This window comes from Prenolepis imparis, unplaced genomic scaffold (assembly GCF_030444845.1).
Source record: "Prenolepis imparis isolate NDT839.2.m4 unplaced genomic scaffold, iyPreImpa1.0 SCAF_16, whole genome shotgun sequence".
Classification (NCBI taxonomy): Eukaryota; Metazoa; Arthropoda; class Insecta; order Hymenoptera; family Formicidae; genus Prenolepis; species Prenolepis imparis.
In genome coordinates, this window is record NW_028141174.1 from 835,658 (window position 1) to 858,152 (window position 22,495).

General features: G+C 40.8%; 2 protein-coding genes across 2 annotated transcripts; one reads left to right on the forward strand and one right to left on the reverse strand.

Moving 5' to 3' along the window:
* The first annotated feature begins 7,962 nt into the window (after positions 1 to 7,962).
* Positions 7,963 to 8,538, forward strand: LOC145946453 (uncharacterized). The gene has a single exon (XM_083056066.1). The coding sequence runs from the start codon at positions 7,963 to 7,965 to the stop codon at positions 8,536 to 8,538; it is 576 nt and encodes a 191-aa protein (XP_082912192.1).
* A 2,246-nt stretch (positions 8,539 to 10,784) lies between these two features.
* On the reverse strand, positions 10,785 to 11,924 carry LOC145946454 (uncharacterized). Its single transcript, XM_083056067.1, has 2 exons — positions 11,647 to 11,924; positions 10,785 to 11,607 (listed from the first exon to the last, which is right to left on the reverse strand). The coding sequence occupies exons 1-2, from the start codon at positions 11,922 to 11,924 to the stop codon at positions 10,785 to 10,787; spliced, it is 1,101 nt and encodes a 366-aa protein (XP_082912193.1).
* Between the last annotated feature and the right edge of the window lie 10,571 nt (positions 11,925 to 22,495).

Sequence of the window (22,495 nt, forward strand, 5' to 3'; positions counted from 1 at the left end):
GTACGAGACCTTCGACCTTGTCAAAATTATAATTCGGTGGTTTCCCGATTAAAACAGAACTACTTTCTTCGCCTACATAAATGTCTGGATGCCCGATCGGAAAAGCACCCGTCTTTAATACATAAGGGTACAAAGAACATACGTCTACGTAACGTATTTTCTCTGTACCCGTAACCTCGTACCGAGTCGCGATATTGCCCGTTCGACCTCCGAAGAAGGATACACGAGGATCGAGTGGCGAAGCTTCTATTAGTGGATGATTCTCGAGATATTCATACATTTCACGATTGTCGCGCATTTCCCTATCGAACGTGCACTCCCATTTTTCCACCACAGTGTAGCCGTGTTGTCTAAGTCGCCATGAGATAGCGAGAGTTCGTTCATATCGTGAAACTAATGTATCTCCACGTTCTATTACCGACGAGAGTTTTCTATCACGATTCAGCGGAAAGCAAGAGGGACATCCGTGCCAAAAACAGCCGTGAAATTGTAACACGTGACGCTGTGTCTTCTCTGCAACATGCGTTTCGTAATATCCATCGACGGGCGTGTCATCGAGCGTGCAATATTCGCGTGCACGTCCCGCGTGAATTATATGACGTCCGAGTTCGCGTTCCATCCAAACCAGCCATTGCAGCGCTTTACGTGAATAATTACTCGCTTTTCTATAGCCTCCGTGAGGAATAACGCCTATTTCCTTTTCGCGCAAGAAGTTTTTTCGAAAAACTGTCATGCACGTCGAGGCAATAGTCGTGCATTCCTCAAACGGACACACATTACCGCGATCTAAGAAAATTTTCCGAAATGCTAAGCACGCCCGTCGAAGAATATCGACATCTGTACGACAATAACGTATAATTTCTCATTGAAAATCGAACACGAAATTTTTTTCTTTTATCTCGTTATACCATGAGAAAAAACGCTTACGCTCTTCCGTTTTCATTATCTCCGACGAATAATAACTTGTGTCGGGTAACGGTCAGTAGGAATACAAGGAGAGTTCTAACCCATGGGGCTCCGAGGGGGGCGCGGGGCGGGGGGGGGGGGTTCTCCGGGGCGAGGGGGTATGACGTCACGCGGGGCGGGGGAATCTTGTAGGCGAGGGGGATGACGTCACGCGGGGCGGGGGCGCTTATCGCTGTGCGGGAGACGCTTATCGCGTATTGTTTTTCATAAACAAAACAACGTATTGTATTACTTTGAATTATCTAACATGTTTTATTATAAACAAAACACCGCAAAGTGAGCGCCGACATTCGGTCACCCTCGCGATACCTCCCCCACCCCTCCCCCATAAGGCGACGCGCTTTGGCGGTACTTCCGCCCTCCCCCTCCCCTGCCCATATGTGACGTTTCTTCCTCATTGTTTAGGAAGAATTCTTTTGCGATAATTTTGCCGGCATTCGGCCGCCCTCGCGGTACCACCCCCACCCCTCCACCATCTGAGGGGATCTTGGGAGGTCGCGCTTATCGCAATGAACACGTCGGGACGTGTTTTTTTTCGCGGTAAAAGACCGTGTTGCATTACGCGCCGATATTCGGCAGCCTTTGCGGAACCTTTCCCCTCCCCCTAAGCGGAATTCTTTCTCATTGTTTAGGGAGCGCCGATGTCCGGCCGCTTGAATTTTTATAAACAAAAATGAGCGTCGATGTCCGGCCGCTCTGTGTCAAAAGGGATAACGCGATGAAGGGAGATCACCTTTCTGATATGTAATTAAACAATCTGTTAATCATGAAGAGGGGAAGAAATGATTAGACGAAATATAATAAGGACTGCTGCCACTTCAAATCATAGTACGTAATTTGCAAGCGCACAGATACGTCGGTCGAAAAAAGTATAGCCGGTGCAAGTGCTCTATAGAACGTGATTTTAAAAAGTGTGGAAAAATGGAAAACATCGAGCAGACTGAACGCGACCTGTTGGAGCGGTCCCATCAAATCGCCACCTTGGGCGAGTATTTTGAATGGGCGCTGCGCTGCGAGGAATTTATCAAACTGCTCGAAGAAAACAGCCGTGTCAAGCGTCCGCGACTCTCCATTGGATATAGACAATCTTTGGTTGTTAGAATCGCGCGACTCGAGGGTGCAAAAACTCGATTGCAGAGACAGTTTATATCCAGTGGTGGTAATTACAGTGGCGACAATAACGCGGGAAGACTCGTTTGGCGAGAGATCGATACCGCGTTTGAAAATCGTATACTGACCGGTGCGGTGATTAACGCAGACTATATCGAACCGCGACAATTTTTGGAAGATGCTAGTAGTGTAGTACTCGAGCAAGTGCAAGACGTTATAAAAATACACAACTGTGTAAAAGTAAATACTGTGTTCAACGGTGAGTTTGTGACAGGTGATAAGCGCGCCAACAAAAGTATTAACACAAGAAATTATGAACTTTTTCGCACGTCCGATTTACGCGAGTGGTATGAGCGGCACGTTATCGAAACCACATTGACGTCTCTCGAAGAGTTTCAGGAACGTGATAGCGGATGGGCATTGTCACGAATCCTCGATCTTACGGTCAACGTCAACAAGTGCAATCTTATGCGCGCGGGATGCCATATTAAATTACCGCGAGAAATTATGGCGAAGAGAGCGGTAATTAATGTGCGATCAACGGATAATGCGTGTTTCGCGTGGTCAATGGTGGCCGCTCTGTACCCCGCTGAAAGACATGTGGAACGGGAATTTTCATATCCGCACTATACGACGGTGTTAAATTTACAAAACATTGAGTTTCCGATGGCGTTGAATCAAATAAAAAAGTTTGAACATATAAACAATATCTCAATCAACGTCTACGGTATCGAGAGGAAGAAGGAACTATCAATTCTTCCGATACGACTCGCCGATCGGAAAAAAGAAAAACATGTGAATTTGCTGTACGTGGAGGAGGAGGACGATAACGTTGGACATTTCGCGTATATCAAAAATCTGTCTCGCCTCGTAAGCTCGCAACTGAGCAAACACAATGGTCAAAAATATATCTGTGATCGGTACGTATATTTATTGCAAATTATATATAATTGTAAATAAAATTGTAAATAAAATTGTAAATATAATTATAATTTTTTTTTTCACAGATGCTTGCATTATTTCGGATCAGAGGACAAGTTGCAGGCACATACGGTAGACTGTGGTGAAATGAACGACTGCGCTATCCGGTTACCAAGCGATAAAGATAAGTGGCTCGGCTTTGACAACTATAACAGAAAGGAGCGACTTCCATTCATGGTGTATGCCGACTTGGAGTGTGTGCTGAGGAAGACATCGGAACACGTGTCATACGATCAACATCACGAGGTATTTAGCGTTGGGTACTATGTGCAATGCTCGTACGATGAAACATTATCCACATACCGATCTTATCGCGGTACCGATTGTGTCGCGTGGTTCGCCAACAAACTCGAGGAATTAGCGCATCGCATAAAGGATATTTTATCTGATAATGTCCCCATGATAAATTTAACATCAGACGAGTGGGAAAAATTTCATTGCGCCACGCAATGTCACATTTGTGAAAAACCGTTTGCGCCGGACGATAATCGAGTAAGCGATCATTGTCATCTAACTGGGCGATACAGGGGTCCCGCACACTCAAACTGTAATCTAAATTACAAAGACTCTTATGCCATTCCTGTAGTTTTCCACAATCTATTCGGTTATGACGCACATTTTATCATAAAAGAAATAGCTACTGCATACGAAGGACGTGTAGATGTGCTTCCAATAACAAAAGAAAAATACATTTCATTTACAAAGACTGTCAATAGTACCGACGACGACGACAAAGATCGGAAAGCTTGCATAAAATTACGATTCATCGATTCATACAAATATCTCAGTGCTAGTCTTGACAAATTAGCATCTTTTCTCGATAAGAATAAGTTAAAAATTTTACATTTCAATTTTTCCGCATTATCCACTCACAATTTCGAATTATTGACGCGAAAAGGTGTCTTTCCGTACGAGTACATTGACTGCGTGGACAAGCTGCAGGACATGCGTTTACCGCCGCGCGAATCGTTTTATAGTTCCTTAACCGGTGACACTATATCCGAGAGCGATTACGCGCACGCTGAGAACGTCTGGAATTGATTCTCCCTTCGAACTCTAGGCGAATATAGCGATCTGTACTTAAAAACTGATGTCTTGTTATTAGCAGATATTTTTGAAAATTTCCGCGACACTTGCATCGCGAGTTATGGACTCGACCCTGCGTATTATTATACTCTTCCCGGGTATACATGGGACGCGATGCTAAAACATACAAATATTACGTTTGAATTGCTTACCGATATCGACATGGTTATGTTTATTGAACGGGGTATACGCGGTGGTCTAAGTCAATGCTCCAACAGATACGCGCATGCTAGTAACAAGTACATGCAGTCATATGATCCATCGAAACCATCATCGTACCTTATGTACAGGGTGTTTCTGCGACATACACATCAGTATGTCGGGTTGCCTATCTGCTTACCGACCGGGGCACGCTTTACTGGGCTCGCAGAATAAAATCTAAATGCAAGTTTAACGGGAAGTGAGGAAAGAGAAATCGGTTTTTATGACTCTAGGATAGTGAACAGTAGTGAAATTTAATAATATAAATAAAATATATATTAAATAATATATATAACATCACATAAATAAAATTTAATAAACAAATTTGAACAAAAATATTTTTAATTTTTAAATATAATAAATTATAATAGATGTTCGATGTAGCCAACATTTTTTTTCTAAACATAGAGCAATTCTGCGCACGAAATTTTCTTTCACTCATTTTAATATGAGAGGAGTAATCTCTGCACATTCGTTTTGTATTCTATTTTTTTAAATTTCCGCATTTTCCGGCAGGGTTTCATATATCTTTATTTTTTAAGAAACCTCACACGAAAAAATCTATTAGCATGAGATCCGGAAGCATGGTGGCTATTCCTGAAGACCATGAAGTCCAATTCATATCTCGGGAAATTTATGATTTAAATGATTCTCGCTAAAAGAGATATGTGGGCGAGATGTCTATCCTGTTAAACATTATTTCCATTCTATTAGCCAGTGGCTCATCCTCGAGAAGTTCGTGGAGCCGATGGAGTAAAAAATTTGCAAAATAATAATGTGCATTTACATTGCCCTGAATAAATTCGGAACCGATGATATGATCCTCTATTATTCCTATTCACACGTTCACAGTCCATCTTGTTTGTTTCACACAATATGGATTATGCTTTGCATAGTAATGCTCATTATATCTGTTTATGGATCCATCACTTTCAAAATCTGCTTCGTCAGACCGGAAAATATTTTTCAAAAATATATCGTTTCCGGCATCATTGAAATTTACCTGTATAAACTGAGTAAGTTAGTATGACGACACAATTAACAAGTAAATGACAACAACGTCTGGTATGTTGTAATAAAAAAATAAAAATATATTTTTAAATAAACTTTTGTGTTCAATAAGCCATTTATAAAAATTTAAACGTCGTGGCATATTACCAGGTATGGGTCTTTGTGTTATATCCTGTTTAAATGGATGCCAATCCAGAGAATGTTTAATAATTTTATGAACGGATCTCATGTTCAAATCTGTGGCATGTTCTCTTGTGCTTGTATGAAGATTTTCCATATGAGCCTCATCAACAACATCAATTATCTCCTGTTTCCTTTGCGAAACGTGGATGGATCTAGTGGATTTATAATAAAATTGTCTATTTCTTTTCAATCTTTTGCAAAGATGATAAAAAAAGAATAAAAACAGAAGAATGTTAGAGTATCTGGAATGCGCTTCTGTTTCTATAGTTTTTCTTTTGTTTAACAAAAGTTAATGGCGTGAAAGTCATATTGAGTGATTACGATGGAACCTGAAAGAAATCATTATTCGTTCGAAGAATTAACAGATATGATTCTTATTTATGGCGAGTGTCGAAATAATCAAAGGCAAGCGGCTGCACTTTACGCTCAAAGATTTCCGGATAGACGACATGTGGATCATGGTTTCTTTCACCGTCTTTGCGAAAGATTAAAAAGAAATGGACAGTTTTATAAATCTACCAGACCCATCCATGTTCCGCAAAGAAGACAGGAGGAAATTGATGCTGTTCAAGAAGCTCTTATGGAAAATCCTCATACAAGCACAAGAGCAATTGCCACAGATTTAAACATGAACCATGTTACCGTGCATAGAATTATTAAACATTCTTTGGGTTGGCATCCATTTAAACGGCATACAACACAAAGGCTGATACTTGGTGATATGCCACGGCGTTTAAATTTTTGTGAATGGCTTATTGAACACGTAAGTTTATTTAAAAATTTATTTCTATTCTTTAGTAACATACCAGACGTTGTTGTCATTTATTTGTTAATTGTCGTCATACTAATTTATGCAGGTGAATTTCAATGATGCCGGAAACGACATATTTTTAAAAAATATTCTTTGGTCTGATGAAGCAGTTTTTGGAAGCGATGGATCCATAAACAGGCATAACGAGCATCATTATGCGGAGCACAATCCACATTGCATGAAACAAACAAATGTTCAAGGCAGATGGACTGTGAACGTGTGGATAGGAATAATAGGGGATCATATCATCGGTCCCGAATTTATTCAAGGCAATGTGAATGCACATTATTATTCAAATTTTTTACTCCATCGGCTGAATGAACTTCTTGAGGATGTGCCACTGGCTAATAGAATAGAAATGATGTTCCAACAAGACGGACATCCTGCCCACACTTTGGCAAGAACAGTTTTAAATCAAAAATTTCCCGGGAGATGGATCGGACTTCATGGTCCTCGGGAATGGCCACCACGTTCTCCGGATCTCACACCCTTGGATTTTTTTATGTGGGGTTTCTTAAAAAATAAAATATAAGAAACTCTGCCGGAAAATGCGGAAATGTTAAAAAATAAAATTAAAAACGCGTGTGCAGAAATCACTCCTCTAATATTAAAACGAGTAAGAGAAAATTTTATGCGTAGAATTGCGTTATGTTTAGAGGAAAATGGTGGACATATTGAACATTCATTGTAATTTATTGTAATTTAAAAATTAAAAATATTTTTGTTCAAATTTGTTTATTACATTTTATTTATGTGATGTTATATATATTATTTAATATATATTTTATTTATATTATTAAATTTCACTACTGTTCACTATCCTAGAGTCATAAAAACCGATTTCTCTTTCCTCACTTCCCGTCAAACTTGCATTTAGATTTTATTCTGCGAGCCCAGTAAAGCGTGCCCCTGTCGGTAAGCAGATAGGCAACCCGACATACTGATGTGTATGTCGCAGAAACACCCTGTACTTCGATGTAAATAATTTGTATGGATGGGCAATGTGTCAACCATTGCCTTATGCCGATTTTCGATGGGTCGAAGACGTTTCAAACTTTGACGTTAACGCGATCGCTCCGGATTCGCTCACAGGTTATATTCTCGAGGTTGATCTAGAGTACCCACAAAATAAACACAACACACACATTGACCTACCGTTCTGTCCGACGCGCGACAAGCCGCCCGGCAAGCGGGAAGATAAGCTCCTCGCGACGCTATATGACAAGAAGCGTTGCGTCATACATTATCGCAATCTGCAGCAGTGCACACGTCACGGTCTTCGTATCGTAAAGATACATTGCGTATTACAATTTACTCAATCCGCATGGCTCCGCGATTACATCGAACTCAATACAAAATTTAGAACACAAGCGAAAAATGATTTTGAAAAAAATTTGTACAAATTGATGAACAACGCGGTATTCGGCAAAACTATGGAAAACGTTCGAAATCATGTAGATGTAAAATTATTGACAAAGTGGGACGGACGATACGGTGCGGAAGCGATGATCGCGAAACCAAATTTCCATAGCAGGAGCGTCTTTTCGGAAAATTTAATCGCCGTCGAATTACGTAAACTAGAAGTAAAATTTAACAAACCAATCTATGTTGGTATGTGTATACTCGATATATCGAAAGTGTGTCTGTATGAATTTCACTACGAGTACATGTCACCGCTCTATCGTGAAAGATGCCGGATAATGTACACCGACACCGACAGTTTAATATATCACATCGAGTGCGACGATGTGTACGAGAACATGAAACGCGATATCGCTAGATTCGATACGAGCGATTATCCAATTGACAACGCGTACGGTATAGCGCATGCAAACAAAAAGGTGCCAGGCTTGATGAAAGACGAGAATAACGGTGCGATAATGTCCGAATTCGTCGGGCTTAGAGCAAAAATGTACGCGGTGAGGGTGGACGGCAAAAAAGACACTAAAAAAGCAAAAGGTGTCAAAAGTAATGTCGTAGCGCGTAGTATAACATTCGACGATTATACGCGATGCCTGAATGAAGAGATTGAAATGACACGTCAGCAGTCATGTATTAGATCGAAATTGCATGAAGTGTATACCATCCGCGAGACAAAAATTGCTCTAAGTCCGTACGACGATAAGCGGTATATTATACCTGATTCGACCGACACATTACCATGGGGACATTACCAGATACCCTTATAAAATATAATGTAGTATAATGTGTGTGTGTGTGTGTGTGTGTGTGTGTGTGTGTGTGTGTGTGTATGATATATTGTTATGTAACATATGTGTAATATATTGTAACGATTAAAGGAAAGGATGTATTAACAAAGATTTTGTATTTCATATATTTCATGTATATTTTATATATTTTATACGTTGTACACATTATATTTTTCTTAAAATAAATAGTCTATATGAATTAAATCACATTGTCCGTATCCAAGAATTGTGTGAATTGTCAAATCCCAGCCATTTCACGTAAACCTCGTCTCCCCTCCTGCGCAGTACTTTCTCCACAAGATACACGTCCGGATAATTCGCGCGATGCAACTCATACTCGTAAAACGCTCCAGCGACAGATGTTTTGCGATAATCCTCGAGTAGATAGCTTACGGGATTAGTACGCTGCACTTTAACAATCTTAAAAACCTCCGTCGTCCAATTTGGCGTGTAACCCTTCTCGAAAAGTTTCTTGTATTTGCTAACGCGTACCGAGTCACCTACTCTGAATTTCGCCGGAGCGGCAATCTTTATGTTACTATATACCGTTTTTAAAAGTTTATCAACGATCGCGGTAGTGACGTCGGCGGGTCGAATGCCGATTGTTCGGTGCTTGCGCGCGTTATAATCCGATACGAGTCGCGGCAACGCGTCGATCCACTTGTAAGTTCCATTCAGCGTAAACATCTTCCACATGTCGTTCTTCAGCGTACGATTGAATCGCTCGACGACCGATGCCTTCATTACCGAATATGTAGAATAATGATTGATGTTATGTTTCCGTATAAGCCGTTGCACGTCAGCGTTGTAAAATTCCTTCCCCATATCAGTTTGCATGTTTTTCGGGCATCTCTTGCTATCTCGAATTATTTCGGCGATAGCGTCAGCCGTCTCGCTTCCACCTTTACTCTTGAGTGGTACGGCCCACGCGTACTTGCTCAACACATCGATCACGGTGAGTATGTAGTGATAACCTTTGTTGAAACGAGAGTACGGACGCATCTCGACGATGTCGGCTTGCCACAGATCATCATATCCTCGCACTATGACATGTCTTCGGGGAAAATTTTTTCTCGCCGACGCGTGCAGTTCGTTCACCAACTGCCGTCTCTCCAAACTATGTTGTTTCATCGCTTCGTCGGTTTTTCCCGATCGTCGTTTACTGCTGCTTGTTTTATCGCTCATTTCCGTTACTGACCCATTCCTGAGCCGTTCGTAGCCGTTCTTGAGCCGTTCGTAGCCGTTCTTGACCCGTTCTTGAGCCGTTCGTAGTCGTTCTTGACCCGTTCTTGAGCCGTTCGTAGTCGTTCTTGACCCGTTCTTGAGCCGTTCGTAGTCGTTCTTGACCCGTTCTTGAGCCGTTCGTAGTCGTTCTTGACCCGTTCTTGAGCCGTTCGTAGCCGTTCTTGACCCGTTCTTGAGCCGTTCATAGCCGTTCTTGCGTTGTTTACTTCCGTTCTTAACCCATTCGAAAATCGTTCTTGATTCGTTCGCAGCCTTGTTCACAGTCGTTTCTAACCCGTTCGTAGCCGTTCCTGACCCGTTCGCAACCGTTCCTGACCCGTTCGCAGCCGTTCCTGAGTTGATAGTAGCCTTGTATGTAGCCTTTAATGACTTGTTCGTAGCCTCGTTCGCAGCCCTGCTTGAGTTGTTCGTACCCTCGTTCGCAGCTGTTGCTAGGCCGTTCACTATCACTACCACTCATTGTAGTTAGATAGCAGTTCGATAATCCTTCGTAGCCGTTCGATAATTGTTCGTAGCCGTTCGATAACCCTTCGTAGATGTTTGATTACCGTTCGATAGCCGCTCCTAACCCGTTCACTGCTGCTCATTCAGGTCGTTTTTGAGTTAGCATTAGCTGTACGTTGAAGTTCGTTTATCGCAGTCTGTACTGCTCGCACGTCCTTCTCGAACGAAGTCAGCTTCTCATTTGATTCTTTCTGTTGATTCATCAATCTTTTAACGCAGGATTCCACATACAGTTTGTTGACAGCATCAGTGTCAGCTTCAGGTTGCGCTACACGACGAATCTTGCGCGATCTTGCATCATAGTCTGTAGCGACACGACACAGAGCGTTTCCGCGCACATAACTTCTCACCAATCTATCCCAATGATCGCTTGTGCCAGTTGCATCATTTCTCCGTTCGAATAATCCAAATTTATTGATAGGAATTTGTCGATGCGAATGACGTCGATCGACTGATTAGTTTTGCCGAGACTCAGTTTAATTTATAATAATGCCTGCTTCGCGAAGTTCCTCGATGATCGACAGAATCTCATTGTCGTGAGCGTTGTGGCCAGCTCGGCGCGAAGCATCGAGCAATCGTACCCGATCCACTAGCTCGTTGGGGTCGTCCCAGTGCACGTAATCAATTTTATTGTCGGTTAGCGTCATCGCTTGAGGCATGAATACACCCTTTCCAGATTTTTTCTTTTCAATTGACATCAACGGTGCGATTATTTGTTTGTATTTGTATCCCCTGTTGCTCCGTAATTGACCTTGCGCATCATATTTGCGTTTATGCGCGTTCGTCGCCAATAATATGCTCTTGTATTTTTGCATATCGTCTTCTGTGTAAATAACATCATCGGGAATCCTCTTGAAGACTAGCTCGTAAAATCCAGGTGTACCAATGTACTTTACTTTGTCTATAATTATAGAGTCATATTTATCCATGTCGAATTGTTTGTTACCGAGCAACATTCCATCCTTTCCGAAATAGACACCATATACGTGATCAATCTCATTTTTTTTATCGCCACCGAGGAGAGCACCCATGTATTTTTGTCCCAGTGGTCCGAAGTGCTCTCGCAACATTTCTTGACCTTCCGACGTTTGTAACATGTTTCGAACGGATGTTTCAAGTGAATTGCTTGTGGTTTCGAAAACATTTTCGTTTGCGAGTGATTCGGGTATTGTAAATGGTAGGATTCTCGTTGTCGCGGACTGTGTAGAGGTGGACGGTGTAGAGCTTATCGGTGGTTCATCCAGTAAAAATCCGTCCGATGTACGTGATGTCGATGAGCGATTTGTGTTTGGTCGTTTTCTCTTTTTCGGTGTCGCATCTTCCTCCTCCTCCTCGTACCGCTTAACAACAGGTAACGTTTTAATTTTCACGTCAGCTTTACTCTCAGGTTCGTTTTTCACTGCGATCAAGCTCGCGTTGTCGACAATCTTTTGTAGTGGTTCGATAATAGGTTTAAAGTGAGTCTTGACTGCAATATCATCATCGATCTTACCAGTCTTTAAAGCACGATGTTTCTTACGGATCGATTCGCTCGTTTTCACAATTTCCTTCGCAATCTTTTCACGCTCGCGAATGTTATGGTTATCAGCAATGTCTGCAGAGTGTTCGCGTTTCATTCTTCTCGACAGAATATCGGCAGCGACTAATCGTTTTGTGGTATCGCAAACTCGTTAAATCCTTTTCTGTATCGCCCGTTTGTAAGCAAGCTGTCCTTGTCTATCACTAGGAATCCATATTTTTGTTGCCAACAAATACGACATAATTTACTGAAATCTTCATACGACATGTCGGTATTCACATGATCGTTGTACACGTGTTTCAAGTTGGTACCGTCCTGTTTAAACAAGATCAGTAAGTTCGCGTTGTCGCGTATAAGATGTTTTGGTATTCTCGCGTACGTCTGACAGAGATAGAAGCAATCAATGTTCGAGTGGCGTCCCATTGAAATGTACTCTCTTATCGTATCTTGCTTGTCACACGCCACGTCAACAAAGATGAAAATCGAGTTTGGACATGCCTCGCTCGGTGGAATGACGTCACTGTTATTGGAGAATGTAAAGTAGCCGATTTCTTCGATCGACGTCAACAAATTCTCTAGATACCGATAGTTTGGCTGTTGCAGCGACTTTGAGTACACGTACACGTTTTCGAAGCAAACACCGTGCGGGCTTTCTATCAAACTAATCAAGACGTTAGTTTTACCGCAATTCGAGGGGCCGCATACGATCGCGCGTATAGTAGTCGGCAACATCGTACCATGTCTGCGCATCTCCGCGTTGTCCCCCACCGAGCGTAATCTGTCGTCGCAATTCGTCACGCGTATCGTCAAAGATTGTCGCACGAATCTCATTTTCCCACTCCCCGATTGAATCGAACGCTTGCCTATTTATAGCTGCGCGGAACCACGAATCGCTCAGTAACGAAAAAATGTTTGTTCTGCTAACAAGTGCCTCCGATATTCACGGTTTAAGCGCCGAACAGCTGCAATTTGTGCCAAAAGCAGTTTTACTGCAATGTGAAAATCACATCCACTACGTGTGGGACAAGCTTCCGGAACACATAAAGGCGGATCCAGAGATTCAGGCCTGTCGCCGCTGTTTCGAACATTACAATCGACCGTGGCAGCGAACGCACATCGACGGTCCAGCGCCGATAATAAAGGATTGCAGCGAATGTCAGCGAAAAAAATAGGTAGAGGACTATTAAATCACGCAATAAACGCACTTCCAATCGAATTCCATATCCCCGGCTATCAGTTTTGTGGTCCGGGCACGCGGCTACAAAAGCGATTAGCCAGAGGCGATCGAGGTATCAACCCACTGGACACGGCGTGCCGTGAACACGATATTGCGTACTCTCGGAGCAACGATCTCACCGAGAGACACGTGGCGGATAAGGTACTCGCCGACAAAGCGAACTCGTATCATTGCGAGAGATTCGACTCTCGGTGAAAGAGCCGCCGCCACAGCTGTCTGGGCAGCGATGAAAACCAAGACGAAGCTCGGTATGGGCCTGAAGACGACGACGAAGACAAAGAAAAAGGCGACGAAGAAACGGATACTTCCGGTATCGAAACGCGGTGGCATATTGCCAATTCTACCAATGTTGGGCGCGCTTGGATCCATGATTGGTGGAGCGGCTGGTGTAGCAAAGATGGTGCACGATGGAAAAGCTGCACAACGTCAGTTGCAAGAGATGCTACGTCACAATCACGCCATGGAAGGTCACGGATTGTATCTCGCTCCATACAAACACGGACGAGGAGTTTCAACGAGAAAAAAGGGAAAAAAAACGTCAAAGAGACGCTAAAAATGCCAAAGGGCGAAACTACTAATATACAATTGCTGCAACTGGCAAAACGTATGCGCATTCCATACTTTAGAGGTGTTTTCATGCGTGACTCGCTACCGATCGGTGGTATATATCAAAACGAGAGCAGCATCATAAATTTGGATAACGCTAAAGAATCAGGTACTCATTGGGTGGCGTACGCAAAGAGGGGGAATCGCGCTATATATTTCGACAGTTTTGGCAATCTTCGACCACCGAATGAATTGGTGCAATATTTCGGGCGGAACGTGACAAAGATACAGTACAATCACACACCTGTTCAAACTTATGATCAGAGCATCTGTGGACAATTGTGTTTGCAGTTTCTCCGAACGGTCGAAACACGTGAATTTAAAGACGGACATTGCATTATTTAACTCAGTATTCGTTAAACAGTTTTGCCGATATGTCTATGACATTCACGCTGACTGGAAAGAGTAGCGTCCTCGCGGCAAACTACTTTCCCGCCATAGATTTGAGCGACGATGAATACGAACTCGGTCTAGCGGATTTTGAGACTTATCACACGATATCGAACGTGAATTCCTCGAATAATAAATTTTACTTTGGCAAAGATGACGCGGAAATTACGATTCCCGAGGGATCGTACGAGCTGCAAGCGATACATGAGTTTTTGAAACATGCAATTTCACGAAAACGTCCGCGACACGTTGTTCGTGATGACGATAAAAAACACATTGACAATGGTGATTTTGAAGATGAAGAATACTCGATAGTGCTCCGCGCTAATTACAATACGATGAGGAGCGAGATCAAATGCGCCTACAGAATGAATTTTAACAAGTCTAACAACATTGGATCGCTGCTGGGATTCTCGAACCCCGTATACTGCAGCCGCGAAAATGGTACGAGTCGGACATGCCGATTAACATTATCAACGTGAACATTATCCGCGTAGAGTGTAACGTGACCGCGGGTGCATACAGCAACGGCAAACTCGTTCATACGATACATGAATTTTCACCGAGGATACCACCAGGATATAAGATATCGGAAACACCGGCGCACATCATTTACTTGCCGATCATCGCGCGGAGCATTACGGATTTAACGTTACGCGTTGTCGACCAGGACAGACGATTGCTCGATTTTCGAGGAGAAGAGATCACCATTAGATTGCACGTACGACGACGACAGCGATAACGTACGTGTGCGGCGTAGGAGATGCTTGTGTTGAACGGATCGAAAGACACGAGAGATAACACAATCTTTACGGAGCCAGCGACAACAACAACAACGTCGACATTCGCTAATATCCAATCATCCGGTTGCGCCAAGAAAAAGAAACTGAACGCATCAAACGTTGCGTTTTTACAATCTTTGGGATTCGCGGTGCGAAATATCTGAACAATGACTGACATCCTCAACATCGGGGAAGAGCCAATCTTCGACGATCGCATCATCAAAATTGAGACTCACACGTACAACCCGTTCGCCAACACCACGTTCGGACACAGTGATGAGATAAGAATACCCATACAACAACAGGATCTGTATACGTTGCCATTTGACAGTTTTCGATACATCGAAGGAGAATTAAGGATAAATAGACCAGCCGAAGGATCTGATGTGATACTGGGAAAGAATTGCGTCGCATTCATGTTTGATGAGATTCGATATGAACTCGATGGCGTGGAGATTGATCGCAACAGAAACGTGGGAATAACAAGTATGCTCAAAAACTATTTAACGATATCATCCGATAGAAGCATGATTATGAGAAACGCCAGCTGGAGTGATCCGACTACTGTGAATGGAAACTTCAATTTTTGCGTGCCGCTCTACATGTTATTGGGATTTTGCGAGGATTACAGACGAGTGGTGATTAACGCTCGTCACGAGTTGATCTTAATACGATCGCGCAACGACATCAATTGTCTGGTTGGAGATTCGATGCTGGAGCCTGTGATCAACATATTCAAGATACAATGGCGAATGCCACATGTGTTGTTGAGCGAGATTAAGAAAGCTGTCTATGCTGCTCTGGAAAGCGGACGCTACCTCAGCATGGGTTTTCGCTCGTGGGATCTGTATGAGTTTCCGCTATTGCAGCGTACAACCAAGCATTCGTGGGCCATTAAAACGCGACTCAGCTGGAGAAACCACGATACGTTATCTTTGCTCTGCAGACAGGCCGGAAGAATGTCATGTCTGAGGATATGAGTCGATTCGACGATTGTAAATTGACCAACGTGAAACTCTATCTGAACTCGGAATGTTATCCGTACGACGACATGAATCTGGACTTCGATAAAAACAGATGGTCGATTCTGTACGACACGTATGCGCGTTTCTGCAAAAACTATTACGGATACAAGTATCTCGAGCCGAGTCTCACCGTCTCAATGTTTCTACGTAACGGCCCATTCGTAATCATCGATTGTTCTCGACAAAACGAATCGATCAAGAGCGCAACCGTGGATGTGAGATTGGAATTTGAGTGTAAGGAAAACGTGCCGATGAATACCACTGCGTACTGTCTCATCATACATGATCGCGTGATCCAGTACAACCCGTTGACCAACGTTGTGCGCAAAATCATCTAAATGCACCAACAATTTAGAGAGGTGGAAGCATAGCAGAATATAAATCAAAGTGTTATGAGATGGTTGTCATTCTTCTTTTTTAACTGATACATCGAAGAGAGAGAGATTTCGTCATGTCCGTACCAACGTTTGTGGATCTACAGGGGTTTATCCTCAATAAACAATTCATTGTAAAGGAAGCGGCAATCCTGAGAAGAGGATTTATTTTATCACATTATTTTTTCGCATGTCCTGTACCATGGGATGTGCTCATAAAATCGGAGAGACACCAAGCCTCATGGTTGACTCGAAATCATCATGGATTACGATGGAATGATGGAAACGTTCCATATAGCATGGCTCAGCGTTTGATTACAACAGCTATCGTTGGTGGACCACATGAAGAAGAAGAAGAATCCATTCTCGTATATGTAAAAGGACTTGAAAAGCGAGAATGGTTAGCCGATATATTGGATGATGCGGGAAACGGTTTCATTATTGAGACCTTGGATGCTGATTACGACGATATCGAGTCTCTAAATAATCTAGATGTTAAAAACACTATGCGATGTGGAAAACATGTTAAGAATTGCGCATTACAAAATGTATTCAAAATATTTAACTGGTGGTCGCAACGCCAGAAAGAATTGCAAGATTTGGAAAAATAAAATATTTAAACATTAATGTGTTTTATCTCTTATTCCCCTTCCCCAATCCTTTCCTCACGAATCGTTTCTAAGAATTCTTTTTATCCGAGCGCCGTTTCCCCTTCTCCTAAATTTCATAGCGCCAATAGTATTCTAGAATCTCCCACCACATTTACCCCACTACTTTTAAAAATAAGCGTCATGTACAACACTCGATTAATTTCTTTATACGATCAGTGTCGCGTTAACCGTTCGTACTGGTGGTTTCACTTTAATAACGTAGAAAAAAAAAAAAAAAAAAAAAAAATGTACTCCACCGAAAGAAGCAGCGGCTCCGGCAGACATGTGAATAATTACATACCGAATTGTGATGAAACTGCATCGTTTGAGAACAAATGCGACAAGTAAGTTTAACTTTTTCTATTTTTATGTCTTTATATTTTTTACAAATTGTTTTATTTTTAAACTAATTTCATTTTTACAGCTTTTCATTAAAGCCTCATGCGGTTCGTATACTATGCAAACGATATGCATTGACAACTACGGGATTTAAATTCCTCGAAATTGGTATCAAAGTGGATCCACCGAGTTACGTGGAAATCGCCATAGGAGGAAAGGAACTGATACTATCTCTCGAAGCGTGGAAGGGACTCCACGAGCAACGTTACAATATTCAGAATCTGCTTCGAAACGACTCTAAAGATGCCTACAGTTTTATAAGCCTTGGACCACTAACAGTGCGAGTTCGTACGATTAACGACGCCAAGTTAATAAGTCTTGAATCTTCAAGTGTATGTATGATGATGATCGAATCGACGTTACACCGTATGTTCGATCTCGATCCATGCATCGATGTAACTTTTGACCGATTGGTTAAAATTACCAATACAGTCGATATCAAGTTTACGCAATTTTCAAATATCGCGTCCACTGTAAAGGATAATAAAGAAGTATTAAATGTAATACACGCTAGCGACGCCTTCATCAAGCATCAGCTCATCGATTGTGAGCTGGTAGCTTTAGTTTTTAGTCCATAATATGTAAGAAAAAAATATTTAAAAGAAGAATAAAGAGTGTTTAGTCCATATGTAAGAAAAAAATATTTAAAAGAAGAATAAAGAGTTTTTAAGTCTAAATTATGATGTAATTTCTTTGCATGCATTTCCATTCTCCATCTTTCTCCCACACATAAGCAGCTCCCTAGCTCTTATACGTATAGCTCCCAATAGTTGCATGGTCCTTGCGGGGGATGACGTCATGCGGGGAAGGGGGAACGTGACGCTAGAGACCGAGAGGGTAGGGACTGAGAGGCTAGGGACCGAGAGGCTAGGGATCGCGAGGCTAGGGACCGAGAGGCTAGGGACTGCGAGGCTAGGGACTACGAGGCTAGGGATCGCGAGAGATAGCACTTAGGAGAGAAAGAGAGAACGCGAGGTGAACGCGAGAGAAAGAGAGCGAGAGGCGTATATGCATGAGAGAGATGTTGCGAGAGATGATGAAGCGAAGGAGAGCGCGAGGTGTTCGCGAGAGAGAATTTTTAATAATATTTTAATAATATTAATATATAATTATTTTATAATAATATTAATATATAATAATTCTTTTATAATAATTTTCTTAATATAGATGGAAAGAGGAATTATTCTAAAATAAACTATATATTTTTTAATATTTAAAATAATTTTTATTCTTAAAATGAGTATGTGTAATATTGATAATTGTGTGTGTGTGTTTGTGTGTGTGTGTGTTTAAAAGAATATAAATGGATATAAATGTGAATATATAAATGTATATAAATGTGAATATATAAATGTGAATATAAAATGGGTATAAAATGGATATAAAATTATAATATAAAATGGATATAAAATTTTTAAAAATATAAATGAATATAAAGATAAGAATATAAAGATAAGAATATAAATGAATATAAATGAATATTATAATATAGAAAAATTGTCGGTGGTGGAGGTGGCTATGGTGGAGCCGACGATTGTGAAGCGGCGGCGGTGGATGGATGCGAGGCGGTGAGGCGGCCGGGCGGCTGTGCCGACGATGGTGGGGGTGGCAAGGCGACGGCCGTGGGACTGCTGCGAGGCGGGACTCCTGCATAACATAAAAAACATTTTTTATTAGTATTTTCTTAATTATACATGACAAATATATATATATTTCATTTTTTTTTTTTTTTATTATAAAAGAGATACTTACATATAATCTCGATCTCCTCAAAAAATTCTCGAAGTCGAAAAATATCCGTCCACCACACCTCATTTACATACGCCCATTCGCGGTCCTCCTCCCTATCTCCCCACAATTCATCCAAGTTTTGGCGATTCCGTCGCCGCAACATTCGAACTTTTTTCATTTTCGACACATTTATAAAGCCATAGATTTCGATGAATCCATTTATCGACTCGTCGTCGCCTGGGAATTCCTCTCTCATGTTCTAAAATTAACAAATTTATTAGATTCATTAGATAAAAATTGAATAATATAATCAAATAATAAAAAAACTTACCGACAACGCACACGTTAAAAACAGAGCCCTTATGATGCTGACAATAAATGAGACCTTCCATGATTTTGGTTTCCTGTAATCTAATACTCTTTGCAGCCCTAAGAAGGGCATATTTCCAATTAATTCTGTTATTAGGGTCTCTAAAAAGTTGGAGCCCAATATGCCTCCTAATTCAAACGGCATTTTTCACTTTATTCACAACACTTTATTCACAGGCACTTCGCTCGGCGACTGTTCGAGACTTTTTGATGTGGAGACAGACTCTCTCCATAAGCTTCAGCTCCATCTCAAAATTTCCACAAAGGAATACCATAGTGATAAATATCTGTTTATAAATTCGAGCTGCCTGCGCTCACTGTCATACTGTTTTGTTTATACCCTCGAAAAGGACCACGAGAGCGCTTAGAAGAGAGAGAGCGTGAAGCGTTTACTAGAGATAGCGCGCGAGAGAGAGAGATGTAGCGGTGAAGAGCGCGAGAGATGACGCGCGAGAGAAGAAAGAGATGGCTCGGCGAGGTACATGAAAGAGAAAGATAGCGCGACGCTAGGGACCGCGAGAGAGCAAACGCTTTAGGAGAGCGTGAAGCGTTTACTAGAGATAGCGCGCGAAAGAGAGAGATGTAGCGGTGAAGAGCGCGAGAGATGACGCGCGAGAGAAGAAAGAGATGGCTCGGCGAGGTACATGAAAGAGAAAGATAGCGCGACGCTAGGGACCGCGAGAGAGAGGAACGCGAAGGAGAGCGCGAGGCGAACATGAGAGCGTGAGGCGTACGCGAAGCAGAGAGAATTTAATTCTGCTAATATTTTAATAATAATTTTTTTAATAATTTAAATAATGTCGCGATGAGGGAGAAGGACGTCTTATTCTAGAATAAATATATATTTTTCATTTAATATTAATAATTTTTAATCATATATGCGTGTAATACATGTGTGTCTGAATATAAGAAAAAAAATTGAATATATAAAAATAAATAGGAACGAAGTAAAGTCGACCCAACTAGCCAAAATTATATTTATTTAAAAAACACACAACGTTTCGACCATATGGATGTGGTCCTTATCAAGTGTAATACTGAAACAATACAGTTTTAAATCATAAGTGTGAGACGGTTTGATATGTCAAAAGTTAGAGATTTACTAGCGACTTTTTAAGTATCTAATTATTATTTTAATATTATTCCTCGACTTAAATATGGAGACTTCACATATCAACGGTTTTTTCCAACTGATTTCTGAACGGTTTGACAACATCAATACAATTCTCCTTAAATCATGGATAAATTGCAAGAAGAGGATTTACACTTCTAACCAGCAATTAATTTTCTTACTACGCTGCAGACGATACGATTTAATCCCGTCACACATCAAGAATTTAAAAACTAACATTTTTTTCCATAGTAACAGCGTTAGTCGTAAGTTTGACAACACTATTATTAAAAATCAGTTTAGATTGTTAAATTTAGAGATTCAAGATTTAAACATTAACTTAAACTTCTTACGAGCAAAGATTAAAAACATTGAAAAAAGACTTTTTGATAATATGCCACATGAATTTGTTGCGAGTTTCTTTCAATTCAATAGACAAAAAATGTCGGCATTTAATTTTAGGGCAAAAAACAATGCAATTAAGAGATTTAACAATTTAAAAATCAAACACAACTTTAACTTAAACCCTTTTCATAACATTGACAAGTCCAAATGGCTAATAAATATTAGTAGTAAACAAATTCCTGACACTGTTTCTGACTTTTTAAGCTTAGGTGAAAATTTTGCATTACCTGTTCATCAGTCTCAGAAACATGACCGCAAAAGTTATGTACTTGAGGTTGTTAAAAATTTTGAATCAAATTTTAAAAACATCCCTACAGACGCGGCTCTCTATAGCAAATACGCTTCAAAGATTCCTTGACGAAAGAAAACATATTAATTATTTAGATAGACATATTCAAAAAGAATTTTTAAATTGCAAAAAGTTTTTACGTGACAATGAAGATATTCTCGTCACGAGGGCTGATAAAGGTCAGACTACAGTCGTCATGGACAAAAAAGATTATTTGGAAAAAATGGAATTTTTGTTAAGTGACCACTCTACGTATAAAAAATTAAAGAAAGATCCTATAAAGCAGTTAACTAACAAAATTAACTCATTGACAAAATCTTGGCGTAGCAATGATTTAATAGACGAAATCACCTATAAACAACTGAATTGCACTAATGGCAACCTACCACGTTGTTACGGACTACCCAAGATTCACAAGACTGGTTTCCCATTGAGAATTATTGTATCGTCACTTGGTAGTCCGCTATACAATGTCTCGAGTTACATACACAACTTAATATATAACTCCATTAAAAAACCAATGTCCCATATTAAAGATGGGTGGTCATTTGCTAAAATTATTAAAGACATGCCTATCAATGAGGATGATGTAATGATCTCATTGGATGTTAGTTCTCTATTTACAAACATCCCCAAAGAATTAGTTATAGACGGCATTAAAAAACGTTGGAGCGACATTGCGATAAAGACGAAATTTAATTTACCCCAAATTTTATATGTAATAGAATTGATTTTGGATTCCACTAGTTTTAGTTTTAACGGACATTTCTATGAACAAATATTCGGTAGTCCAATGGGCTCCCCACTATCACCGATTTTGACGGACATTGTTATGGAGGATTTAGAGACGCATTGCTTGAGTTTGCTTAATTTTGACGTACCGGTTTATTATAGATACGTTGATGACATTTTTGTCATTTTGCCACGCGAAAAAATTGATGAGATGCTATCGACATTTAACAACTATCAACGGTTGAAATTCACATACGAAGTTGAAATTAACTCTTCGATTAATTTTTTGAATACGAGCGTCATACGGAGCAATAATATACTTATTACTGATTGGTATAAAAAACCGACATGGTCTGGAAGGTATTTAAACTTTCTTTCTAACCATCCGTTGAAATACAAAATCAATACTATTTACAACCTCATAGATCACGCTATTCTATTATCAGACAAAAAATTCCATAGTAAAAATATTGATACAGTGCAGGAAATTTTACTGAATAATTGCTTTCCAATGCGCATCATCAAAAAACATACAGATAGAAGAATTAGTTTTCTAAAAAATCGTACT